The sequence below is a fragment of the Syngnathoides biaculeatus genome, chromosome 15 (assembly GCF_019802595.1).
Source record: "Syngnathoides biaculeatus isolate LvHL_M chromosome 15, ASM1980259v1, whole genome shotgun sequence".
NCBI classification, from domain to species: domain Eukaryota; kingdom Metazoa; phylum Chordata; class Actinopteri; order Syngnathiformes; family Syngnathidae; genus Syngnathoides; species Syngnathoides biaculeatus.
In genome coordinates, this window is record NC_084654.1 from 3,967,451 (window position 1) to 3,994,917 (window position 27,467).

At 42.4% G+C, this 27,467-nt stretch overlaps 1 protein-coding gene across 1 annotated transcript; it reads left to right on the top strand.

The window, feature by feature from the left end:
* LOC133513787 (uncharacterized) lies at window positions 1–27,467 on the top strand. The gene is made up of 4 exons (XM_061844871.1): window positions 1–1,753; window positions 19,494–19,620; window positions 20,356–21,225; window positions 24,364–27,467. Exons 1-4 carry the CDS (start codon window positions 295–297, stop codon window positions 24,923–24,925), a joined length of 3,018 nt encoding a protein of 1,005 aa, XP_061700855.1. The 5' UTR covers window positions 1–294; the 3' UTR covers window positions 24,926–27,467.

Genomic DNA, 27,467 nt, shown 5'->3' on the forward strand with positions numbered 1-27,467 from the left:
CAAAAGGGAGAGACAAGGGTTGCTGAAAAATTTGGAAGTGGTGTTGATAAACCAGAACCAATTGCAGAGGCTACACCTTCAATTTTGTGTAACGTCGACAATGGAGTTGTGCTTGGAGATGAAATTGATAATGGAACTCTATATGATTTTAGAATAAAGAGCGGTATTGAAACAGGGCCCAAGATAAAAGATGGTCCAAGGCCAGTGGAGAATACCACAGAAGAAGCTAACATTGTTGACAAGCTGAGCTCAGCACGAGCTTCAAAATTAGAACCAAAACTTGAAAACGAGGCAATGATTGTGTCTTCACATGAGCACGAGACAGTGCCTAATGTGGGCTTTGGCAAGGAAATAGAAACTAAAAATAACAATGAGAGTGCCAATAAAGAAAACAACACCAGGATGGATAAAAGTCAGGGAAATGAAGAGGCTGTGGAGAAAACTGAAACTCCCCCTCAAGAGCAAGCTCTCAAAACCCCTTTCGATATCGAAAAAATTAAATCTGGCCATGTTGGAAAAGGATCCAAAAGCCAGAAGTCCAAATCATCAAAGTCCAATTCCAGGTCTCGACCCGGTACTGCCACAGGTTTGAGACCTGGAGTGCTTAGCCCACGACTAAGAAAAGGTCTTGCAGGTATGGAATCAGCAGGCCCAGCTGAAGGCATTGAGTCCACCTGGCCCCGTCGAATCATGGTTCGAAAGAGAACTGTTCGGCAAGGTGGTGCAATCCATAACCTTCCCATCCTTCCACCTCTTCCATCAGTAATTTCTGCCTTAGAGAAGCGCCGCCCACATTCCCATCTCCATTTCCGTCCAGGCCATCACTCAGAGAATCCACTTTCGACAGATCTTACAATTTTTACAGGCCGCTGCTCACTAAAAGAGCCATTCCATCAAGAACAAGTACAGGGAGGAAATTTAGTGGGCAGAGCGTCCCTGAAAGAGCAGAACCTGGAACACTGGAGGGTCTACAGAGACCAGGAAGAATTCCGGATATGTAAAACCAGGGAAAAACAAGGCAATAAGATTGAGAATAATGATGAGAAAGAGGGAAAAGAACATGTTGGGGAAATTGACAAGAGCTATGATAAAATTAAAGAGAATGGAATAGGAAGGACAAGGTCCATAGCTGGGAAGCAACAGGTGGATGAAGTCAAGAAAGACCATATGAAAATGAGCTCAGAGCAAAAAGCTCAAGAAAGTGGAAATAAAATCAAAGAAGTGTTACAAGAAATGCATGATGAAGCAATTTGCGACAACATGGGAGCGATAACTATTAAAGATAGAAAACAAGAGGAAGAGTTGCAAATGCTGGAGGTGGTGGCACACATGAAGAATGAAGGTGTGTTGGAAGGAAGAGTTAAAGAATCCTTTGGAGAGGAGCATGAGATGGAGAGTTGGGATTCACTGCTCGAGATGGTAAACACTATATGGGATGATGGCTGGGAGAAAGGAGCAGCAGGAGGTGATACAGATTCTTTGTCAGGGTCTCTTCAACGTTGGCCTCTCCTTCGGCCCCCAGTTGGCTTTGGAGGCTCCCATCCTCCCTCCTCTGCAGCTTCTGAGCTCAGCTTGACAGAATTAGAGAGGAGAGCGAGAGAGGTAGATTCTGATTTGGAGCACCTAGATCTGTCTCAGAACCATGGGGATGCGCAGGATTTATACCAAACACTGCTGGAGTCTCAGAGGGATCGTGCTGACATGGACCAAACAAACCCAAGGCCACAGCGAGAGAAAGAGTCTTTCTTGGCAGGTAGGCAGAACCTGCATTTTTTTATTTATGTATTTTTATCTTTACACTGTACATTTGGCATTTTAATTAATCTTTTTGTGCATTTTCAAATCTGAAAAATCTCTTGTTTCAGATTTCCCTTTCAATTTAAAATCCCAACACTGATGGTTGAAAATTAAGTAATGTAGTGCATTATATTTTTTAGGTCATTGGTAGTGTATGGCAAGAACAGGATTATTCCCATTCCCTTAGTTCAAAGTGTCAAACACAAGGCCCAGGGCAGGATCTAGCCTACCACATTAGCTAGATTTCATGTACAGGGAGTCGTTGGTCTACAACCATGATCCATTCCGCGTAAATGGGATTCCGAAGTTAAAGTCAAAATTTACGATGACAGCTGGGATTGGCTCTAGCACTCCCGTGACCCTTGTGAGCATAAGCAGCTCAGAATATGGATGGGTGTGGGTACTTCGTATAAAAAAACTGAAATAAATTAAAATACAAAAAATAAGATGCTGTACTTACCATTGCTGCGAGAGGTGAATACTTAAGAAGGGGGGAGTCTGTGCTTAGTTATTGCTCAGGAAGCATTTTCAGGTAGCCCTTGCTACCGGTTAAATTCCTCCTCAGCATCCTTGCCTTGTCGTGCCTTTTCCCTTAATGAACATTAGGCTGATATTAAGCCTACGTTGATTTGGATCCTCGATCCATAGTGTAAGTAATTTTTCCATCTAGGAAACAATTGAAGAACATTGCTTCCTTCATTTTTTTCTTCATGAAAAAATTTGCTTCGTGATCACTGTATCCCTCATAGGGGCAAAATCCTAATGCTAAACGCTGTACGCTGTACGCTGTACGCTAAAATACAGGCTTTGTCCTTAATAATAGTCACCACCGAAGCCCAAGCCTTTACCGATGTTCATCGGTGTTACTCCTTTCTCTAATCGCTTCGTTCCCATGGTCATTGCTTTTCTTTCAGCTGGACCAGCACTGCTAAAAAAAAATCCACCTCACTTCTTTTGGGCCATAATGTGGAAAAAGGTGGGAGGAAAATGCAAATATACTCCTGCTGGACAAACATATAAGCAATATCCATTAACTAAGCAGATACACCATTGTGTTGGGGCCAAAATGGACAGGACACGGGCGTCGTAAAATCGAAATGTAGGTCCAGGATGTTTTAACCTGAGGACACCCTGTATCTTTCTACTTTAGAAGATTTCTTCACATTTTATGACATTGAGATACTGTATGCATTTTTGTGACCAAGATCCCTTTTTAAAATACACTGAATAATGGTTGAACAATTTGTTTTTCCTGACTCTCATTTTTCAAAATGAGTTCTTCATCAGTTTGTTTTATACATGTAATAATATGAGCCGAAATTATATTTCTGTGGGTTGATATGTGGGCTGGTCATTGTTGAGAAGCTCACTATTCGATTTCAATTCTTTAGGTTGCGATTCAATTCAATATACAGGTATACTTTTTGAGGGTTGTGATTTTATCAGATATTGATTTAAATGTTCGATCAAGTAAGAAATAAAAGTATAAAAAATTCTGAGTATATTTTGCCAACTCTTAAATATTTAATTTTGATGCCATGTCAAAATGTCGTGTCACCACATTTTTCAGAAATAAAACATCTGAAAATAAAAATTGTACTTAACCTATCTGTATAGATGGAGTAAAAAAGTAAAAAATATGGCAGTTGCGTATCAGCGCTGAAAAGGTAAAGTGCATGTTAACTTGTTTATTTCCTCTTGGTAATTGGAATTAAAAACAGAAAAAGAATTGGAAACTAAAAACTCATGGTTACATTTTTTTTTCTAAATCACTTGAATTTTAGAGTGTAGCCCCCTAAATTAGCTAGAAATACCTAGTTTTCATGTTTTTTTTAATTACTGTACTTACATATTTATGTACTTATTTACCCTAAAGTAGTGTGAGCTAACACATTTGGAGCTTTTACTTTAACAACTAAGTACTGACATCACAATTAGGATTTGTCCATCAGGTGTGTGTTGGGCTCAGTGACGCTTCAGTGAGGACTGCAGAATTTACCAGTACTTGCAGCATTTACCAGTACTTGCAGCGTTTTTCCATATGATGCTTGTGTCAGTAGAATGTATGCATCAACTGTTTATATGTGGCGTGTACAGTATATCTTTAGTTGTCGGCCTCTGTGTGCATGTTGAGCTTGTCCAAAAATGCCCCAGAACATTGCAATAGTGAGCAGGATAGGAAGATGTACAATGCAGCATAGGAATTCAAGTGAGTTTGCCTTAAATCTGGCTGTTATTAACCAATGCAGATTCTATAGTTTTACATTTAGGTTCCCTCAAGCAAAGAAAAGAAAATTTATTTGTATGGCGCATTTCATATACGAGGTAACTCAATGTGCTTCACATGATTAAAAGCATGTGAAAACAGAGATAAAACATTTAAAATGGGATAAAAACAATAACAATGACAACAAAACACATACAAAAAAAACATACAGTTTTGCCAGGGCGATATTTGATGTCAAACTGGAAATCGGCCAGTTGTCCCACCCATCAGTGTCCCACTGCATTTAGTTCAGCAATGGTTAGGACATATGTGAGGGAGTTATTATCCATAAAGACTGTGAAGTGTGATGCGTAGAACGAATAATCCCAAAATTTGGCCCACTGCAATGCCAAGAATTCCTGCTTTCCACTATGCAAGTAATAATTCCATTCAGCTGGCGTCAATGTGTGTGACCCATATCCAATCACCCTCATCTTGCCATCTTGGTTCTGATAAAGGATTGCACACAGACCTTGTTGGGAGGCATCAGTCTGCAGTGTAAATGGGCGAATGAAGTCAGGATACACCAACAATGGGGGTTTGGTCAGTGGATCTACAGGGTGCTCTCGGACCTGTTGATGTTGTGTGGTCCATTCTATTTGTGTTCGGGAAAACAGCTGTTGCCCCTTTGATTTTCCTTGTGGTAGGTCAGGCTGGCGAATGTCCCGTTTTGACTGGAGCAGGTCATACAAAGGCTTGGCTATGCATGAGAGGTCCTGTACACAAGTCCGGTAATAGGTCAGGAACCCAAGCAATTGCTGACAGGTTTAAAAAGCCTGACTCTCTCCTAAAAAAGTCAAACGGACAAGGCTTCAAGTTTTACTTGCTGCAAGGGGAGCAACAGGGCCTGTCCCTGCTACTAACCAACTCCGACTCGTGTCGCCCTGCAGCTTCTTTTTATTCACATAAATCACATGATGAGTGTGTGTGTGTGACTGTTTGATTGATTCGATCTGTCTGATTGATGACATCTGTCTGATTGATGACATCTGTTTTCAAGACAATGAGTTCAAAGGTACAAGTTAGATGGTGATATGTAACCAATGACAGTATGTACAAAATGAGAACATGTGAATTATTTCTTTAACATTTCCCTCCTGATTATCATTTTGGAAATACGAGTGGGGACATCAGAAGCTTCCCTCTTGATGTTGCATTTTCAGAAAGTTCATCATTTACACTCAAGCGGACAAAAAGTATCATACGTTTCCTTTTGGCTGTAGCTGCATATAATCAGGGTCTACTTGTTGTAGAAGTGTTAAATTTGACATTGATCTAGCCATCATGGATTTCAAAAACGAGATTATACACATTTTGAAAAGGAAAAATAAACCCAGATCAGTGATTAAAGGTGCAAGGAACTTCATCATAACACAATATCAAGGTCCAGAGGTGAACCAAGACCAAAAATCAATAATCAAAGGGTGAACATCATTGCTCATCACATCTCTCAAATTATACAGGGCTTTCATTGCCACATAAACATTGGTGTTTATCTCATTAGGGATATATGTACAGCATGTGGTGTTAATCAGAATGCAAACTCCTCCCATAGATGCTGTGAGGAAATCTAGAGCTATACGATTTTGTAGAACCATTGCATGTATGGTGTTCTTTCTCTATTCTGACCTTCTTCAATTAAGATGGACTGATTTACAAATACTTTGAGTCGATAATCAACTGTTTCTAAACGGAGAGTATTTTTAGCAGTGTCTATCCAGGGGAATAGTGCCACAAGGACTTTCTCGCCGTTTGTCCAACGCTTGTATTCTTTTGGGATGTCTGAGTCTCAAACTGAATCATGAGGTTCAAACTGAACACTTTGCTTCATTTTAGAGGTTTTTGACATAATGGAGATCGATATGATTCCTGTATAATCTGTGACTAAAATAGGGGCACATGTGCCTGTCCAATTTGCAGGAAGATGGAAATGGGCATAATCCCCACACAATCACCATCCTCTCCCCACCATGTATGATCCATTGGAGGCGGACGTGTAGTTGCGAGGAGCGCAGTGTCATGATCCTGCCGCTCCAGCCCGGGCTGTGCGGGTGCCCACGCGGTCGTGCTAATTGGGAGGCACACACCTGCACCTCATGTGGGCTAATTATCCCCTGTATATATAGGATCCGGTGACGACTGGTCCTCCGCCAGATCGTTGAGGTTCATGTCCTGTTTCAGCACTCCTGTATCCCTAATCGACAACCCGTTTGTAACCACCTTCGCCTGTTCTCCGACCAACCCGTAAGCCTGACTCCTTTGATGCTCTTGCCTGCTTTGCTCGTTCTCCCATGTACCGACTCCTGCCTGCCCGCTGACCTGCGCTCTATGCCCGACGTCCCAACTACCGCTGCTGCACCTGACTGCCTGCCCGATCCCCGACCATTTAATAATAAACGTTTTTCCCCGAACTACATGGCATCTCCCAAGTCCCGCATTTGGGTCCTACCTCAGTTCCGATGGGCCGTGACACGCAGGAGCATTTGTCTGATTACATTTCTGATGTGGTAAGGTGCCTATTGGTATATTACCTTTAGTTTGGCTTTAACAATTGGGATGTATTGTGTCGATGGGTAGATTTACAATGTGAGGGACAGGGAGTCTCATTATAGTAAAGTTAACATTTACCCAGAAGGCTGAATCACAGGAGTTAGCTCTTAGATCTATTTCCTGGGGGTTACTGCTGTCTATATGGCTAATAGTAGGATGTTGGGATCCAATTCCAGCATAGCTAGCAAAACATTTACCCTGATGATCTGTCATTGGTTGTGCACGTATGATCACCTGAGAAGATGATTTTGGCATGATAGAGCAGATATAACAGTTCAATTTATTATGGATGCTCGCTACCATCTTCACATATGAGTACCAAGTGTTGGGGTCTATTGGAGAGGTGGGATTGTCCTTGGTCTACAATGATTCATTGCCGTAGATCCAACACATACAGTCCTGGGCTGGCCAATAGGGAGGAACCATGCTCGATCAGCACCAAAACCAGCATTCCCAATGGTGCCGCTCCTTTACCTAACATGTTCAAGTGCGGATCAGATGAATTCTTCAGTGGTTTGAAACCAGGGCAGCCTATTGCTACCCCACCCTTTGTAGCCAGACTTCCACCACTACTCATCGTTGGATGAAAAAGGAGGCACAGGCTTAAAGTGGGACAGGTGTATCCACGTGGGACGTTCCGCTATCTTTGTCGCCATGGGAGTGGTCAGCAGGACCTGGTAAGGACCTTCCCAGGAGGTGAGGACCAACACTTCCTCTTGATGAATTTTATTAGGACCCAATCACCAATGGACACCAACAGCACCTGTGATGACGGTACAGTAGGCGCCAAATCATTTGGTTCTTTAACAGTTTTATTTTTCAGCATCTCTTTCATCCAATCAGCTAGACTATTTTCTTCTTCTGACTGCTGAACCGGCTGCTCTACCATGGGCAGTCTAAATGTTCTAGCGTATATTATTTCAAATTGGCGGGTGAAAGAAAATTCATTTTGGTTTGCAGTAGCAGTGACTGGTGCCAGTAGTGTGTTAAGTAGATGAAAAGAATACTTTGAGAAGTTAATAAATGAAGAAAATGACAGAGAAGGAAGAGTAGAAGAGGTAATTGTGAATGACCAGGAAGTGGCAATGATTAGTAAGGGGGAAGTTAGAAAGGCACTGAACAGGATGAAAAATGGAAAGACAGTTGGTCCTGATGACAAACCAATGGTGGTATGAAAGAAATTTGGAGAGGTGGCTGTGGAGTTTATAACCAAACTTATTCAATAGAATACTAGCGGGTGAGAATATGCCAGAAGAATGGAGGAAAAGTATGCCGGTTCACATTTTTAAGAACAAAGGTGATGTTCAAAGCTATGGAAACTATAGAGGAATAAAGTTGATGAGCTACACAATGAAGTTAAGGGAAAGAGTAGTGGAGGCTAGACTCAAGTCAGAAGTAGTATATGCAAGCAACAGTATGGTTTTCATGCCTAGAAAGAGTACCACAGATGCATTATTTGCCTTGAGGATGCTAGTGGAAAAGTACAAAGAAGGTCAGAAGGAGCTACATTGTGTCTTTGTGGATCTAGAGAAAGCCTATGACAGAGTACCAAGAGAGGAACTGTGGTACTGCATGTGTAAGTCTGGTGTGGCAGAGAAATATGTTAGAATAGTACAGGACATGTATGAGGGCAGCAGAACAGGAATAAGATGTGCCATTCATAGGTGTGTCAGAAGAAATTAAGGTGGAGGTGGGACTGCATCAGGGATCCGCTCTGAGCCCCTTCGTGTTTGGTGGATTTAATGGATGGGCTGACAGACGAGGTTGGACTGGAATCCCCTGGTACCATGTTGTTCGCAGGTATTGTGATCTGCAGTGAAAGCAGGGAGCAGGCGGAGGAACAATTAGAAAGATGGAGGCACGCACTGGAAAGGAGAGGAATGAAGATCAGCCGGAGTAAAACAGAATATATGTGCGTGAATGTGAGGGGCAGAGGAGGAGGAGTGAAGCTCCAGGGAAAAGATATAGTGAGGGTGGATGACTTCAAACACTTCTTCTTCTTCTTCTTCTTCTTTTCCTTTCGGCTTGTCCCGTTAGGGGTCGCCACAGCCTGTCATCTTTTGCCATCTTAGCCTATCTCCTGCATCTTCCTCTCTAACCCCAACTGCCCTCATGTCTTCCCTCACCACATCCATAAACCTTCTCTTTGGTCTTCCTCTCGCTCTTTTGCCTGGGAGCTCCATCCTCAGCATCCTTCTACCAATATACTCACTCTCACGCCTCTGAACATGTCCAAACCATCGAAGTCTGCTCTCTCGAATCTTGTCTCCAAAACATCCAGCTTTGGCTGTCCCTCTAATGAGCTCATTTCTAATCCTATCCAACCTGGTCACTCCGAGCGAGAACCTCAACATCTTCATTTCTGCCACCTCCAGTTCAGCTTCCTGTTGTTTCTTCAGTGCCACTGTCTCTAATCCGTACATCATGGCCGGCCTCACCACTGTTTTGTAAACTTTGCCCTTCATCCTAGCAGACACTCTTCTGTCACATAACACACCAGACACCTTTCGCCAGCTGTTCCAACCTGCTTGGACCCGTTTCTTCACTTCCTGACCACACTCTCCATTGCTCTGTATTGTTGACCCCAAGTATTTGAAGTCGTCCACCCTCGCTATCTCTTCTCCCTGTAGCCTCACTCTTCCCCCTCCACTTTTCTCATTCACGCACATATATTCTGTTTTACTTCGGCTAATCTTCATTCCTCTCCTTTCCAGTGCATGTCTCCATCTTTCCAATTGTTCCTCTGCATGCTCCCTGCTTTCACTGCATATGACAATATCATCTGCGAACATCATGGTCCAAGGGGATTCCAGTCTAACCTCATCTGTCAGCCTATCCATTACCACTGCAAACAGGAAGGGGCTCAGAGCTGATCCCTGATGCAGTCCCACCTCCACCTTAAATTCCTCTGTCACACCTAAGGCACACCTCACCATTGTTCTGCTGCCATCATACATGTCCTGTACTGTTTTAACATACTTCTCTGCCACACCAGACTTACGCATGCAGTACCACAGTTCCTTCTCTTGGTACTCTGTCATAGGCTTTCTCTAGATCCACAAAGACGCAATGTAGCTCCTTCTGACCTTCTCTGTACTTTTCCACGAGCATCCTCAAGGCAAATAATGCATCTGTGGTACTCTTTCTAGGCATGAAACCATACTGTTGCTCGCAGATACTTACTTCTGTCCTGAGTCTAGCCTCCACTACTCTTTCCCATAACTTCATTGTGTGGCTCATCAACTTTATTCCTCTATAGTTCCCACAGCTCTGAACATCCCCTTTGTTCTTAAAAATGGGAACTAGAAAACTTTTCCGCCATTCTTCAGGCATCTTTTCGCCCGCTAGTATTCTGTTGAATAAGTTGGTCAAAAACTCCACAGCCATCTCTCCAAATTGCTTCCATACCTCTACCGGTATGTCATCAGGACCAACTGCCTTTCCAATTTTCATCCTTTGTAGTGCCTTTCTGACTTCCCCCTTAGTAATCATTTCCACTTCCTGGTCCTTCACTCTTGCCTCTTCAACTCTTCCTTCTCTCTCATTTTCTTCATTCATCAACTTCTCAAAGTATTCTTTCCATCTATTTAGTACACTACCGGCACCAGTCAACACATTTCCATCTCTATCCTTAATCACCCTGACCTGCTGCACATCCTTCCCATCTCTATCCCTCTGTCTGGCCAACCTGTAGAGATCCTTTTCTCCTTCTTTCGTGTCCAACCTGGTGTACATGTCTTCATATGCCTCTTGTTTAGCCTTTGCCACCTCTACCTTTGCCCTACGTCGCATCTCGATGTACTCCTTTCGCCTCTCCTCAGTCCTCTCAGTATCCCACTTCTTCTTCGCTAATCTCTTTCCTTGTATGACTCCCTGTATTATGGGGTTCCACCACCAAGTCTCCTTCTCCCCTTTCCTACCAGATGACACACCAAGTACTCTCCTGCCTGTCTCTCTGATCACCTTGGCTGTCGTCGTCCAGTCTTCCGGGAGCTTCGGTTGTCCATCGAGAGCTTGTCTCACCTCTTTCCGGAAGGCTGCACAACATTCTTCCTTTTTCAGCTTCCACCACATGGTTCTCTGCTCTACCTTTGTCTTCTTAATCTTCCTACCCACCACCAGAATCATCCTACATACTACCATCCTATGCTGTCGAGCTACACTCTCCCCTACCACTACTTTACAGTCAGTAACCTCCTTCAGATTACATCGTCTGCACAAAATATAATCTACCTGCGTGGTTCTACCTCCGCTCTTGTAGGTCACTATATGTTCCTCCCTCTTCTGGAAATAAGTGTTCACTACAGCCATCTCCATCCTTTTTGCAAAGTCCACCACCATCTGCCCTTCAAAGTTCCTTTCCTGGATGCCGTACTTACCCATCACTTCTTCATCGCCCCTGTTTCCTTGACCAATATGTCCATTACAATCTGCACCAATCACAACTCTCTCGCTGTCTGGGATGCTCAGAACTACTTCATCTAGTTCCTTCCAGAATTTCTCTTTCAACTCTAGGTCACATCCTACCTGTGGTGCATAGCCGCTAACCACATTATACATAACACCCTCAATTTCAAATTTTAGTCTCATCACTCGATCTGATACTCTTTTCACCTCCAAGACATTCTTAGCCAGCTCTTCCTTTAAAATAACCCCTACTCCATTTCTCTTCCCATCTACTCCGTGGTAGAATAATTTAAACCCTGCTCCCAAACTTCTAGCCTTACTACCTTTCCACCTGCTCTCTTGGATGCACAGAATATCAACCTTTCTCCTAATCATCATGTCAACCAACTCCTGTGCTTTTCCTGTCATAGTCCCAACATTCAAAGTCCCTACACTCAGTTGTAGGCTCTGTGCATTCCTCTTTTTCTTCTGACGCTGGATCCGGTTTCCTCCTCTTCTTTGTCTTCGACCCACAGTAGCTGAATTTCCACCGACGCCCTGCAGGTTAGCAGTGCCGGGGGCGGGCGTTGTTAACCCGGGCCACGACCGATCCGGTATGGGATTCTTTAGATGAACGCTCATATTTGTTTGGCACAGTTTTTACGCCGGATGCCCTTCCTGACGCAACCCTCTGCATTTATCCGGGCTTGGGACCGGCCTACAGATTGCACTGGTTTGTGCCCCCATAGGGCTGCATTCTGACTTCAAACACTTGGGGACAACAATACAGAGCATTAGTGAGTGTGGTAAGGAAGAGAAGAAACAGGTCCAAGCAGGGTGGAACAGCTCGCGGAAGGAGTCTGGTGTTCTATGTGACAGAAGAGTCTCTGCGAGGATGAAGGGCAAATTTTATAAAACAGTGGTGAGGCCGACCAGGATGTACAGATTTGAGATAGTGGCACTGAAAAGACAAAATGGAAGCAGAACTGGAGATGGCAGAATTGAAGATGTTGAGGTTCTTGCTTGGAGTGAGCAGGTTGGATAGGATTAGAAATTAGCACATTAGCGGGACAGCCAAAGTTGGATGTTTTGGAGACAAGGTTTGAGAGAGCAGACTTCAGTAGTTTGGATATGTCCAGAGGCGAGTGAGTGAGTATATTGGTAGAAGAGTGCTGAGGATGGAGCTGCCAGGCAATAGAGCGAGAGGAAGACCAAAGTAAAGGTTGATGGATGTTGTGAGGGAGGACATGAGGACAGTAGGGTTAGAGAGGAAGATGCACGAGATAGGCTTAGATGGAAAAAGATGACACGCTGTGGCGACCCCTAATAGGACAAGTCAAAAGGAAAAGAAGAAGAAGTTTGCAGTAGCAGTAAATCAACTTCATGAGGAACCAACAGTGTCAATGGATGGAATAAAATTAGTTCTGTGGAGCCTTGTAGTGCAAGAGATGCACCACAAACAGCATGGACGCATTGGGGGTCGTGGGCATAAAACTGGATCAAGACGTTTAGCGTAAAAAGCTCATTCTGTCACCATGTTTCTGTGATAAGAGTGATGTCATCTACTGGAACAGCCTTTGCAGTCTACTATTTGAGTAAAGGGTTTAGAATAATCTGGGAGATTTAACACTGTTGAGTCCTCATGATGTGCCTAAATTGGGTGAATGCCTCTTCAGCTTCAGTTGCCCAAAATGATTTATCTGCCATGGCTAAAGGGGTAGTGTATATCTAGTCTAACAGTGGTTGAGTTATTTCTGCATGGTTTGGGACCCAGAGTCTACAGTAGTTGCACAAGCCCAAGAACTGCATATTCTGCTTTTTGGTTTGTGGTTTCTCAGCTGTTAGTATTGCTTGTTTCCTATCTTTGCTCATGCGCTTTTCGTCTCCACTGATCAGATGGGCTAGAAATTTTACTTCTCTCTAAACATAGTATAGTTTCTGCAGTGAGACTTTGTTTCCTGTTTTTTGCCTAATGCTTAAGTAATTCAAGGGAAGTTTTTTTTACAATGGTCTTCTGTGTCTTCTGACACAAAAATTTCATCCACATACACGAGCAATTGCGAATGTGAGGGCACGGTAAGCATAAAAATTTGTTTATCTGTAGTAGCTACCGTTCCGTTGCTGGTGTAAATTACAGCTACATTAAGTAATTCCATCAGATCTCTTCCTAGCAGATTTATGGGGCAATGTAGCACGTATACAACTGTACATTCAACTCCTCTAGAGTGTTTCTGAGCTTTGAACCATAATGGTTTTGTCACTGGCTGTGCATTTATCTGTCCATTAGCTCATTTTACGAAAACTTTCTCAGAAGATAAGGTTAGTCCAGGAATCTTCACTTTTAGTAAAAATGTATCTGCTCCTGTATCGCATAAAAATGAAACAGATTGGCCATTTACCAGTAGAGTAAACATTGGCTTGAGTTGAGTGGATGAATTGTTGAACAGTAATTCTGCGTTCGTTGTGTGTATTGTGCAGACAGCCTCTGCTGCATGTAGCTTCTGCAGTTTTTTCCATCATCCTTGTGCGGGGTTGTGTGCAGGAGATTTTTCGTATTCAGTTGGGTAGGCACTGCCTGATTTGGAATCTCAAGCTATGTGTCCCAGTTAGCCACACTTCCAACACTCTATGTCGCTTCTTGTGTTTGGCTGACCCCGTCCATGTGCTTGCATCTGTCCATGTCCTCAACTCCTTCCTCTAGGCCCTGAAGAGCTTATATAGAGTACTCCAGTTTCTGCTGGTTCATCTAAGAAGAATGTATTAACATGTACGGTAGTTTTCTTCTTTTTCATAGCTAATGTTTGAGCATCCTCAGCCCAGTTCATACACTCAGTTAATGGGCATGTTCCATGATTAACATTGTGTTTTCTGATGAAATCTGACCACTTTGGTTGAAGGCCTGACAAAAGGGCTTGTTTGAGCTGTCTCTGATGGGTACTGTTATTGTCCCCATCTTCTGCCATTCCGTTGTGTTGCCTAAAGGTCTCTCCTAATCTATGCCTATACTCAGAGACATTTTCTTCTTCCTTCTTCTTACACTGCACTATCTTATTGAAATCAGGGGTTGGTCTGAACAGTGTTGTTATCCTTTGGTAAACTGCATCTATTTGTCCTCGCAGGGCATCATCTGTATGTGGTAAAACTCCTCCCTGAGCATTTCTGCCTGTATAATCTCTAACTCTTGCCCAATCATAGACGAAGCACTTCCTGAGCGTGATTTCAACTTCTAATCCATTAAGGTGATCTGAGTCCCTCAACTGTCTGTATCTGTCTACAAAGCTTTCTGCATATGTTTAGACATCTCCAAGCTTTTACATGTTTCAGTACATTCAACCTCAGTCCATGGTCTATAAACCAAAGTGTTCTCTCTGCATCACCTCCTACCCCAAAATGTGGATTTGCTACCTCAAGTAGCGGATAAGTTTGTACAGTAGATGGGTGGCCTTTTTATTATTTTACTTTATTTATTATTATTTATTGGATAAATGTCAGTTCTTCCATGTTTAGTACCTCCTCTCGTAACCTTGGGTGGCAAAAGCTTTGCTGCTGTATCTTCGTATTCATCAAACTCATCATCCTCCTCTTTTTCTCTCTCCTTTTTTCCTTTCTCTTTCCCTTCTCGTTGCTTCCTATGGCTTTCTCTCTGCCTCACTCCTTCTTTAGCCTGTTTATGAACTGTTGTAGCTGGAGTTTCTTCATTTGGCTTTATGATAGCCGCTGCTTGGATTACTTCAGCTGTCTCTCCCACCTTTCTCTTTCTTGCCTGTGCTAACCAAAGTCTTGCCATCCTGAGCTGGAGGTCTTTCTTAATCTTGGCTTTTCCCTTTGTTCCTACTACACTAGCCATTAATTTTTCTACCAACCTGCTGCATCCTTCAAATGTTAACTTGTTATTAAAGCCATGTTTTCTTTCCCATTTTTTAAGAAACATCGTGCTGCCCGGTAAACATTGTTCCATAAATTTGACATGCCTCTAAAGGGCAGACTGTTCCCGCTCCCTGTTACGGTTCACGCTCCCTATTATGCTTTTCTGCAGTTGTTGAGTACAGACTACTTGTCCATTTTGGGACCTAAATTCTAATCCACTACTTTGTGTTCTTCACCGGAACACAGACTTCTGTCAGCACCATTAGGTTTCCATTAGTGTCCTATGACTCCTCAAGTAATGGCATTCACCCTCGCATTCACTCACTCATACATTTATGGATCCTTATAAATACCCTCTTTAAAGGTGGAGTAACCTTAAAACCTCGTTCTGGCGGAGTAGCCTGAAAACCTTCTGGTGCTGGAGCCTTAAAACCTCCTTCTGGCGGAGTAGCCTTAAACCTTCTTCTGGCGACGTAGCCTTAAAACCTTCTTCTGGCGGCGTAGCCTTAAAACCTCCTTCTGGCGGACTAGCCTTAAACCTTCTTCTGGCGGAGTAGCCTTAAAACCTCCTTCTGGCGGAGTAGCCTTACTTACCGGTTCAAGCGTTGTTTTGCCGCCAGTTGTTTGTGATCCTGTCAACCTTCATCCAACAACGGGAGATTGGACCCTGGCACGGCATGACCATGAATTTACGTCCCTCCAAAGCTTTTATTCAGGAACAGCTAATTGTCGACAGACTTCGGTGTGTCTTCTCACTCCTCAATGGGGGGTGGTGTGTTGGGATCCAGCTCGAAGGACCAAAATGTCACGTTTAAAAGTCCTGACTCTCTATTAAAAAAGGCGAACAGACAAGGCTTCAAGTTTTACTTGCTGCAAGGGGAGCGACAGGGCCCCTCCCTACCACCAACCAATTCCGATTCGTGTCGCCCCTGCAGCTACTGCGGACGGCTTTGCGGCACCTCGTCTGCCTAACACGGCTTCGGCGGTGCCTTGTCCGCCGCGGACAGCTTTGGACACAACGCTAACGGATGTACAACGCCACCAACGCCGCCGATGATGGTGCACTCAGCCGCGAGCGACGACAACGCCGTAAAGCATCCTGGCTCGGCGCAGTGATGAGTCAATCCGGCCGAAGCAGTGATTGGCCTGTATCGGACAGGCCGCGGTGGCTCGTCATGCCCGGGCCGCAGCATTGTCATCGCTCGCAGCTGAGTACGCTACATACTGTCATACTGTCTGTTGGTAGTTAGAAGTGATCCGCACATCATCTAAATATGGCTCGACACAAAGTAATATTATAATAATAATAGGGTAATATTGCCCCGGTCACTTCACTCGATTGTGAGATTTTCTCTTCTTCGAAAAGAGCTTCCGTGTCCCATAGCAGTTTCCACCACGTGTTTTCAATGGCGAATGTCCTGGTCGTAAAATCTGATGATGATATTGCAGGCAATATGGCTACCACTTGGATTTTGAATGAGACTTCCGCAACTTTGCGCATGGATGACATGCTCTCCGCTCATATTTATTTTTTCGTGTCGACATTGAAGTGAATAATGTCATATGTATTTTTGATTACAATACCCATTTTAGAATGTTTATAGGCATAACAGTGGGGCTTTAAAGCGACTTCCAAGTGGTAGCCATATTGCCTGCAATGTCATCAGCAGATATTACACCGGGACATTAGCCATTGAAAACATGTAGTGGCACCTGCTATGGGACACAGAACCTCTTTTCGAAGAAGAGAACATCTCAGAATTGAGTGAAGTATAGCAATATTACCCAGTCGTTTCGAGCCATTTTTAGATGATATGTGGATCACTTCTAACAACAGACTCCCCGACAGTATGTATGAGCCACTTGGCGGCGCCACGATGAGCCACCCCGGCCGAAGCCGTGCTCAGCGAATGTGACGCCGCCGGGCACATCGACACATTTAGCACCCATAACCTACGTACGAGGATCTTTTGTTACGTTCTGAGAGGATTACGCTCCTCCAACTATTGTTTTGTTTTTTTTAGTACAGTGAAGAAAATATGTATTTGAACACCCTGCTATATTGCAAATTCTCCCACTTAGAAATCATTGAGGGGTCTGAAATTTTCATCATAGGTACATGTCCACTGTGATTTTTTTCTAAAAAGAAAAATCCAGAAATCACAATGTGTGATTTTTTTAACGATTTATTTGTATGATACAGCTGCAAATAAGTATTTTAACACCTGTCTATCACCTAGGATTCTGACCCTCGAAGATCTGTTCGTTAAAAGTGCACCTCCACTCCATGTATTATCCTGAATCAGATGCACCTGTGTGAGGTCGTTAGCTGCATAAAGACACCTGTCCATCCCCTACAACCAGTAAGACTCAAACTTGTGACATGGCCAAGAACAAAGAGCTGTCCAAAGACATCAGAGACAAATTTGTGCAACTCCACACGACTGGAAAGGGCTACGGAGAAATTGCCAAGCAGCTCGGTGAAAAAAGTTCCACTGTTGGAGCAATCATTAGAAAATGGAAGAAGGTAAACCTGACGGTCAATCTCAATCAGAGTGGAGGCCCATGCAAGATATCACCTTGTGTGGTCTCAAGGTGAGGAATAAGTCCAGGACTACACAACAGGACTTGGTCAATGACCTGAGACTTGCGCATGCAGTACCACAATTCCTCTCATGGTACTCTGTCACAGGCTTTCTCTAGGTCTACAAAAACATAATGTAGATCCTTCTGATCTTCTCTGTTCTTTTCCACAAACATCGTCAAGGCAAATAATGCATTTGTGGTACTCTTTCTAGGCATGAAACCATACTTTTGCTCGCAGAGGCTTACTTCTGTCAAGAGTCCAGCCTCAACTGCTTTTTCCCATAACTTCATGAAGAGTGATCAGAGACTCTGGCTCAATGTGGCCTGCAGGTTGTGGTATACCGAGGTCTAAATTAGGGCTATGACAAAGGTGATTAAACAGTGAACCTGAACATGTTGTGATTAACATCAAGTAAGCAGCTGGAGGTCTGATGCTCAATTTTAATATTGTTTTAGGTGACCAGGACCACAAATCCCTGCACAGCAATAATACACAAGGAGGGAAGTGAACCCACAAACAAAAAAACACTAAAGGCTATGATCATATTTCATACTTTTTATGTACTGTAAGGGCAGCATGGCGGATCACCTGGTAAAGCGTTGGCCTCACAGTTCTGAGAACCTGGGTTCAATCCCGGCCCCGCCTTTGTGGAGTTTGCATGTTCTCACCGTGCCTGTGTGGGTTTTCCCCGGGCACTCCGGTTGCCTCCCACATCCCAAAAACATGCAACATTAATTGAACACTCTAAATTGCCCCTAGGTGTTATTGTGAGTGTGACTGTTTGTCTCTATGTGCCCTGCGATTGGCTGGCAACCAGTTCAGGGTGTACCCTCCCTTCTGCAACTTGACACCTGGATAGGCTCCAGCACTCCTGTGACCCTTGTGAGGATAAGCGGCTCAGAAAATGGATGGTTGGATGGATGGATATGTACTCTAATAATACAAACAAGTTATACTAGATTTCACAGATGGCATCAGATTCATTTTTACCTTAGCTTGACTTAATTCAGTGCAGAAAGCTGTTGGCCTTTACGGTTTACTAAGATACCAACAAAAGGGGAAATTAAACTATTTATTGTATCACTGGCAAATGCCTGATAAGATTAGAAAGATGTCTTCCCTCACCATATCCATCAACCTTCTCTTTGGTCTTCCTCTCGCTCTTTTGCCTGGGAGCTCCATCCTCAGCATCCTTCAACCAATATACTCACTCTCTCGCCTCTGAACATGTCCAAACCAAGTCTGTTCTCTCGAACCTTGTCTCCAAAACATCCAACTTTGGCTCTCCCTCTAATGAGCTCATTTCTAATCCTATCCAACCTGCTCACTCCTAGCAAGAACCTCAACATCTTCATTTCTGCTACCTCCAATTCTGCTTCCTGTTGTTTCTTCAGTGCCACCATCTCTAATCCGTACATCATGGCCGGCCTCACCACTGTTTTATCAACTTTGCCCTTCTTCCTAGAGGAGACTCTTCTGTCACATAACACACCAGACACCTTCCGCCAGCCGTTCCAACCAGCTTGGACCCGTTTTTTCACTTCCTTACAACACTCACCATTGCTCTGGATTGTTGACCCCAAATATTTGAAGTGGTCCACCCTCGCTACCTCTTCTCCCTGTCGCCGCACTCTTCCCCTTCCACATTTCTCATTCACGCACATATATTTTACTTTGGCTAATCTTCATTCCATTTTTAATATGGTACATCTAAAGTAAAATGGAATCTATATTGGCTATCATGCTCCTCCTTTTGTATGAGAAGATTACTCCAGACAGTATAATTCTTACATCAATATTTTGGATTGATGATGTCAATCATGTAAATATTTACCTTGTCACAGAACACTGAGTTGTATTAGCCCCATGGAATTAATTATTTTTCATCAGTATGTAGATCCTGTTTCAGGAACACACAAATGTTATAAATCTCCATGTGATACTACCTCGTAATAACATATAGTATCCAAAAGATAGACCACATTGATTATTTGTCCTGTTGCTCTTACTTCATTGCATTAAATGTGTGCTCTTTTCTAGGAGTGGGAAGCAGGTCCCAGGTCAGTCTTGAGTGCAGTGCCATGGTCTTACCAGTTACTGTCACGGACAAAAATACTACCGGATGGTCATTAAAATCTCCTGCTGGGCCCCCCATGGTGGTCACAAGGTTAGTGTGAGTGTCAATGTGATGACAATAAAGCACATATACATTAATTTTGTTACATCTGATTTCACCCTTTAAAGTTCAATGTGAATAAAGCTGCCATGTTTTAAAATTTCCGGTCCAGTATTTACTGAAAGTCTATCCATACTAATAATCATCTTTGAAAGTTCATTCTTGAGACAAACGGTGCTGTTTCTTGAGATGCAAAATCTATGCATCTACCTATTTGATTTGATATTTGTTAGAAAAAAACAATGTTAATATTTTAAACCCATCAAATGAGGTGTTTTCACTCACCAAACTGCCACAGATGCACAGTTAAACTGACCATATTGATGTGCCAAAACATTGATCATGTGGTAATTTTGTTAATAAAATACTGCACTTTTTTTTAGTAACTTGAGAAACATTCAGTGATCCTCTTAATGTAGATTTATTATCATGCTCAAAATTATAATTATTTCAGTCTTGTAGTCTAGTAGTATCTATTTTAGTGTACATATAAATATATCATGTTTAGACTACATGTATCATATTTAGATTATATGTTTCAACTTACTTAGAATGCATACCATGAAGCTTTTGTGTTTTATTTATTTTTTAATGGGAACATCTTTAATATTCATGCATATTTCTTTTAAACAGCTGGAATACACTAGGTTTTTCAAGGGAATAAAGGATGCATTGCCATGTTTCATATCATAGTGGTAATAAGCAATTGTACGATCTTTTTTTCAGCCCCAATAAAGAGGACAGTTCTCCAGACTCCAACCTAACGCTGGAATCTGACTCCAGTGGTGTCTTTCTCTCCTTATCCAATCAGAGCCAGGAGGGGGACTGCTCTGACAGCGACCAGCCAGTCAGTGGCTCCGACCTAGGTAGCAGCAATACATCACTGGAGAAGGACGGGGATGATGGAGGTCTAAAGGAATGGGGCCGAGATGAGAGTGCTGAACTCCAGTGGTGCTACCCCTCACTGCTCAGCACAACCCCTCATGAAGATGTGGAGGGAAATAAGGAAAGAGAAGGGAATATTTGTGGGTCGGGAGATGTAGAGGAATCGAGAGGGAGAGATGGGGATGGATGCCGAAATGAAGAAGGAGGACTATTTTCAACGTATAAGTCCACACCGGACCACACAGAAACAAGTCAGTATGAAGCAATGCCACTGAGAAGAAAAGTTACCGTCATGGTAAATGACCCACTTTTTCCACCTTCTCCCTTGAAGCAACCCATCAAAAATCTAATTGATCCTTATCATAAACCAATTAGAAGCTCAGGACTGGACTGTAGTGACATAGATCCATTTGCCCAACCAGATAGCTTTGTTTATCTTGCTGTGTCTGCAAGACCTGGCCCATACCGAGAGATCTCCACTGTTACAGATTACTCCGCTCATGACATAAAGCAAGAGAGCATGCACCAACACTTTGACCACAAGAAACCACACATGGAGCAGTCCAACTTGGAACTGGATGCCAGGCCACATCATCTTGCCCCCCGTAAACCAGAAGAAGGAGATTTTTTGTGCACTGACAGCTTTGTATACCTAGCTGCTCCAGCTTGCCTTCTCTTAGGCCCGGAAGGATCTACATCATATAGTGGCAGGTATGTTTATTTTATTTTATCCTGAGAGTACGTTCAAACAATCACCCTTTCTTAATAATCAAGTCATGGTTCGTTTTTCCCTTGATGGGGTTCTTTTGGTCAGGGGTGAACATTTAATCGTCTTGCTGCATGTGGCCACTCAAATGAAAGCCACGCTGCAAACATCCAAATCTGGGTTCATTCATCCTGTTTCCTAAATAATGGAGGTTGGAAACCATAACAGGGAATGAATGTGCACATACCAGTGGCAGAGCTGGTGAATTAGTGGGGATATTCTATCCAGAGGAGGAATGTGCTCCAGAAGGTGGGGTTAGTTGCGGCAACGCAACAAGATGTCAATTCCAGGGACTGATTTACCCACTCCGTCTGGCCATTGGTCAGTGTATGGTATGCTGAAGACAGGGTGGTTACTGCACCGACCGCTTTACAAAACTCCTTCCAAACTAGGGAGGAGAAACGAGGACTTTTGTCTGAGATAATGTCCATAGTGATTCTGTTAAGTTTGAAGTTATGATTGACAATGAGGTCAACAGTTTCAAAGGCAGAGGTTAGCTTGGGGAAGGGCATGCAAGAGACACACTTGAAGGACCGGTGAACAATGGTAAGGATGATGGACTTACCTTCAAATGGGGGTAGGCCAGTGACATAGTCAAGGGAGATGTAGGACCATGATGTAGTATTTCACGTTAACGGTTGTCATGACGACTGGATAACTAAATAAAATCCTCATGAGAGGAGGGCTGGTCCTGGGCTGTGAGCTCGTCCCTGAGCTGCTCCAAAAGCCCATTTAAAAAGCCACCTCTTAGCAAGCCACGGAACTAGTGCACATAGGATCCTTACTACTCCATCCATCCATCCATCCATCCATCCATCCATCCATCCATCCATCCATCCATCCATCCATCGATTTTCTTTGCCGCTTATTCTCACGAGGGTCTCGCGGAGTGCTGGAGCCTTTCTCAGATGTCAACGGGCATGAGGCGGGGTACACCTGGAATGAAGTTGTTGCCAGCCAATCGGAGTCCTTACTACTCCTTAAACCCATTATACTCTTGTCTGTAATCACAATAAAAACTTACAATAGTTCTGACGCTTTCATACATATTCATTGACATGTTATAAATAATATTATTTTTGCCTATTCTGCTATTATGTGCATGCTAAAGGACTGTCTCATTCTGGCACTTCAGCTCAGAGATCCCTCGGGTGTATTGCAACAACATAATGAGGCACGAATAGTGGCACTAATGATAAGGACAGTGAGTGGCAAAAGACTATTTGTAAAACAAACCAAAAAAAAAAACTTTGGAGAATCTCAGATTGTCTTCCTCAAAAAGGCACATTAAATCAAAGAAATATTCTATACACAATAGATAGGTTTCCAATTACCCGTCATGCCTAGGTTTCCAATTACCCGTCATGCCTTGCGACGGCTGCCATCTTGTCTGTCATAGAGGTCAGAGAAGACAGGTGATGGGTGAAGCGGGAAGTTTTTTTCAATCGTTAATTTATCCGATTGGTCTGAGTTATGACGTAGTAGAAAAAGGGAATCCTAGGACTGTGGTGAGGTCATCAGAAACCCATCCATATCCAAAAATGTAATGAGCATTTTGAGAAAACGTTTTGGAAATCATAAAACAAATAACAGTACAGTAAACACATTTTGGCATTAAAAGTTTGAAAAATATTACTTTTGAAAATTTTTTTTCTTTCTGACTCATTTTGATCTTTTGATGGATAACAGCAGCCAATAATTCAAATATCCATCCATCCATCCATCCATCCATTTTCTGTGTCACTTGAGGTTTTCTAACTTTTTTGGCCCCCCTGACAACAGACGTTTACAACCGCAGCGCCCTTATCCTGTGCCCACCGCCAGTGTTTAGTTAGAAAAGTGGTCTGGGCAACAGAGAGTGAAGACGAGCTCAAAAATAATAATGCTAAAAGTAAAAAAAGAAATGCTGTTATTTTAAGATGTAATGACTGTTGGAGTATGTGAAAAGAGAAGACAAAGTGATGATACTGGACAAGATTTGCTCTTCTTTGAGCAAGAAAGGTCTGGTCTGAAAAATGTGTTGCAAATCCAAAGTAGAAAGGCAGATTACGGAAGGAAACGTGTGGACAGAATGGAAGCTGCACTACCGCAAGTGTCACATTCAGCACAGGTCATTTGAAAGCATTTAGGAATAAAGAGTTTGTTTTCAAAACGAGACATGGGCATTTTTTTCAGATTTACGATACTCGCGCCAAAATTATCCAGCTCCGAATGGATAATTTTGGCGCGAGTTTCGTAAATCTGAAAAAAATGCCTATGTCTCGTTTTGAAAACAAACTCTTCAAATGTACACAGGTATAAAATGGGAATTGGGATTGATACTTTGCTGGGGGAGTGCGCCGAAGACAAAGAAAAGGAACAAGCTGACACTGGTAAACAAATCAAACCCAGAACAAGTTCAAATTTTCATCGACAAGATTCTGCGAGCCATCAATAGGAATCCATCTCTGGTATAGTTCACCAAATTCACATTCACGTGGAAAAGTAGTGTACCAGAAAGCTGGTGTAGCAAAAGTTATGCCTTTGATTTTTTTTTTTCAATTCAATCAAGCAAATAGTGCAGGATGAGACCTTGAATTTAAAAATTGCACCTTGTCGCACCCTCATCGAGGATGAAAGCAGACAATACAGTGCACAAAAAGCTAGTTCTGTATTTTAAACACCGTCAGCAAAACAAGTCTTCAGAACTGTGAGTTTGCCATGCTCACTGGCTGACTCAGTATGTAGAGCAGGTCAGCCAGTAACCGAAAGTAAACTTTTTTGAATCCCGGCAACAAGTGTCCGCATGGGCGAGATGCTGAATCTTAATATGCTCCCAGTGGGCCTGGGGCCTTCTGTGACAGTCGTCACACATTTCTGTTTGAATGAGTGGGTCAATGTGATGCTTTGGGCCATGTGATGGTGTAGTTAAAGTGCTAAATAAGTGCAGTCCATTTACCAAATCGCCCACTGTTCTGCTCAAATACTATCAGTATAATTGATTTCAAAAAGGGAATTCAGTGGACAATGATTTCACTATCATTGATCAAATTATATGAAAGTGACCTGTATCCTAAATACAAATTTCGGTGTGTTTTTTCCAGGGAATCAGACACTGAAAGTTCTGGTTCTGACCCTGTCGATGAGTCTGTTTTGGGTTGCGGTTCAGTGGGAGGTGACAGCGATTGGGACTCGGACCTGTCCGATTCAGGTGCGAGTCGCCCCTCTCTAGTTGCTGCTGCAGGGGCTAAATCTTCTGCATTAGCACGACCCAAAAGGCTGCCAGCAGAGCCACGTTGGGATTCATTTGGAGAAACCACAGAACCTGAGTTACCAGATGAGCCAGTCATTGAACAAGACCAAGACAACAAACCAATAAGGGGTCCTGTTGGATTGGCAAACTTGGGCAATGCAGCTGCTGCAGCAACAATAACACCAACGACTGCAGCTGGGCAGTCATCAACAACCAAAAAGGTTACCTGGCAGTTCAAACCATCTCAGAGGTCCGTCTGCACTGGAAGCAGGAAAGAGAAGAAGATCATATCATTATCATCAGCATTTTCTGAGGCAAGGATAACTGAACTTGCAGGAGGTAAGGAGCATCAGCCTCCCCATTCATCTTCATCATCTTTATCATCATCGCCATCCTCCTCCTCTTCTGGTTGAACCTGGGCCTTTGGGAGAAGCTTTCAACGGCCAAGATGAGTTGATTCCAAAAAGATAGAGAAGTTATTGAACTTTCTCTATCGAAGCGATGGCTTGAACAATCACAGCCATTTTTTTTACCTGTAATCTTTCAATCTTGCATCTAGCTTTTGCCATTACCTTGTTCCGACTTTGCTAAATAAAACTGCATAAACATTTCGCCAAATGATTATGACAGTATGTGATGAATTCAGTTAAAAGACTATGAGAGACTGTGAGGAAATACAGCCAGTGAAAGTTTCTACTGAAAGAAATGCACAGTGTTTTTCAAAATTAAAGATATCGATGGACAAATTTCCAGTATTCAGGGTCGGCCTATTGGGTTTATTTTCAAAATAGTCTTTTTATTATGTTGAATGTTGAACAAACCAATACAGAAGTAATTCAACACTATATATAGCGTGAGACAGAGAGAGGCTCATATTTACCTTAGTAAATAATTAGCATTGTTCTTCACCATTAAATGGTATGTGTGGGACTATAAGCAGAGAGGCAATCCAACTTAGTCACTGATGTGTTTCTTTCCCTTATGCTAATTTACAGTATATGGATGTATTTCACTGCGAAACCTTTAAGAACTGACGGAAGTCAAGTTAAAGTGTACAGCGTATTTTATAAGAACATTTAACATTACAGTGTATTTAACTCTGTGACCAATATATTTTGAATGTTGAAATTAGAGCATTGTATTCTGTATAGTATGTGATACAGTAAATTTACAGATATGGAACATTCTGGAAGAATGTATTAACATTTCCTTTCAATGTTTTGATTACACTTGAAAATGTGAATGTATTAATGCTTACAGTTCCATGTTATATCTGATGTGAAAAGTGTTGACTGGGTGATTTGTGTATAATGTGGTTTATGATAAGTTTAATTTTTTTATGAGACAGCCAGATGCTAGTTAAGACTGCAGTTTTAGCCTTCAGAAGAGGTATTACCATTACCATGAAAGGTAATTTAATTAATGGCGCCTGAAATGTTGGAAAGGGTTTGTCTTAAAATGATTGTATTAGCTCAGATATTGTCAAACCTTATCAATAGCAGTATTACAAACTTTCTTGCCCATCACTCTTCTAACACTAAATATCGCTTTTGAGAAGTTGCCTTTCACATCAATATGACAGCATTAACGGTTTCAGTAACTCTAATCTGACTGTTTAAAAATGAATTAAACCAAAATTTTGATGAATTAGTTTTCAGGAAGTCAACATGCGTCTACATTTTATCTTTTAAGAATCAAACATTTTTACTTTAATTCTCGGTGTATGTTTGGTTATAGTCTCTTTGGCTTTATGTGGCAAAAACATACATATGAGAGAGAAGCTTCCGATCCAACGTTTGATGATTATATAACTGCTAATGGTGATGGAAAACACAGCAAGCCTTTCCCTGTTCACGCTGGTGTCAAACAAGGTTGTGTGTTCACACCCACACTCTTTTGGATAATCGGGCCGTTTCACGGGACCTCTCCTGAATCATGGCGTTGACATTCACTATTGCTTTGATGGAAATATTTCAGGCAAAAACAAAAGTATGCAGCACAATTGTTGCGCTCCAATTTGAGGGTGACTCTTCTGCTCTGGATTGGATTACAGTAGATGGACCATGGATTGGAGACAACTGTGATTGCCTTGTAATCTTTATTGTTGATCATCAGATCAAAACATTGCGTTCAATATATCTACTTGTTGTAATGATGCTCATGCCAAATGGACTGATATTTAGCTTCCCTCTAACAAAATCGATGGGGGAAGTGGAGTTAGTAGCTGGAGTAAATTTTTCATGGACACTCTGCAAATAGAGGTTTAGATTATATGGAAATGTCAAAACAGCCAATTGGACCTTAGACAATGTGTGAATTAGAAGAGTAGTAGGAGTTGCTTGACACAATCAAGGGAGAGTACAATGCTGCCAGATTAAATGTGATGAAGGCATAACTGATGTAAATCAGGTGCCTACAAAATGTGTGTTCATGGGCTGAAAGAAAAATCACTTACAAAGCATGTTGACATTGTTAGACTGGACTGGTAATATGAAGTTTGAAGTTTTATCTCTTGGGCGTCAGTTTAGGGTGACGTTAAAAATTTATTTTAAATGTGAATTAACTGTGGAGATGCTACATACCTTGCTTGAGGCTGACATATGGATCATGTGTGCTTTTCTACTCTGAATAAAACAGATTAATAAAGTATTGCCTCGTTCAATGTAACCAATAAGGTGCAAAATACAGTCATGTAAAAGTCTTTGACCAAAATGAGCTTATGACCTCTTGAACTGCAGTCATTTAAACGTAGTGAAACAGCAAATAGTATAGTCAGGAATTCACAGAAAAAAGCAAACCAATTTGCACTAACATTTTTAAAGGGGAGGTGCAGAATAGGATTGTGCTGAGGATCTCTATACAGATGCAGATACAAAATCACAAAGCTCCATGTTTTTATTAAAAATGTATTTTAAATGTGAATTAACTGTGGAGATGCTACATACCTTGCTTGAG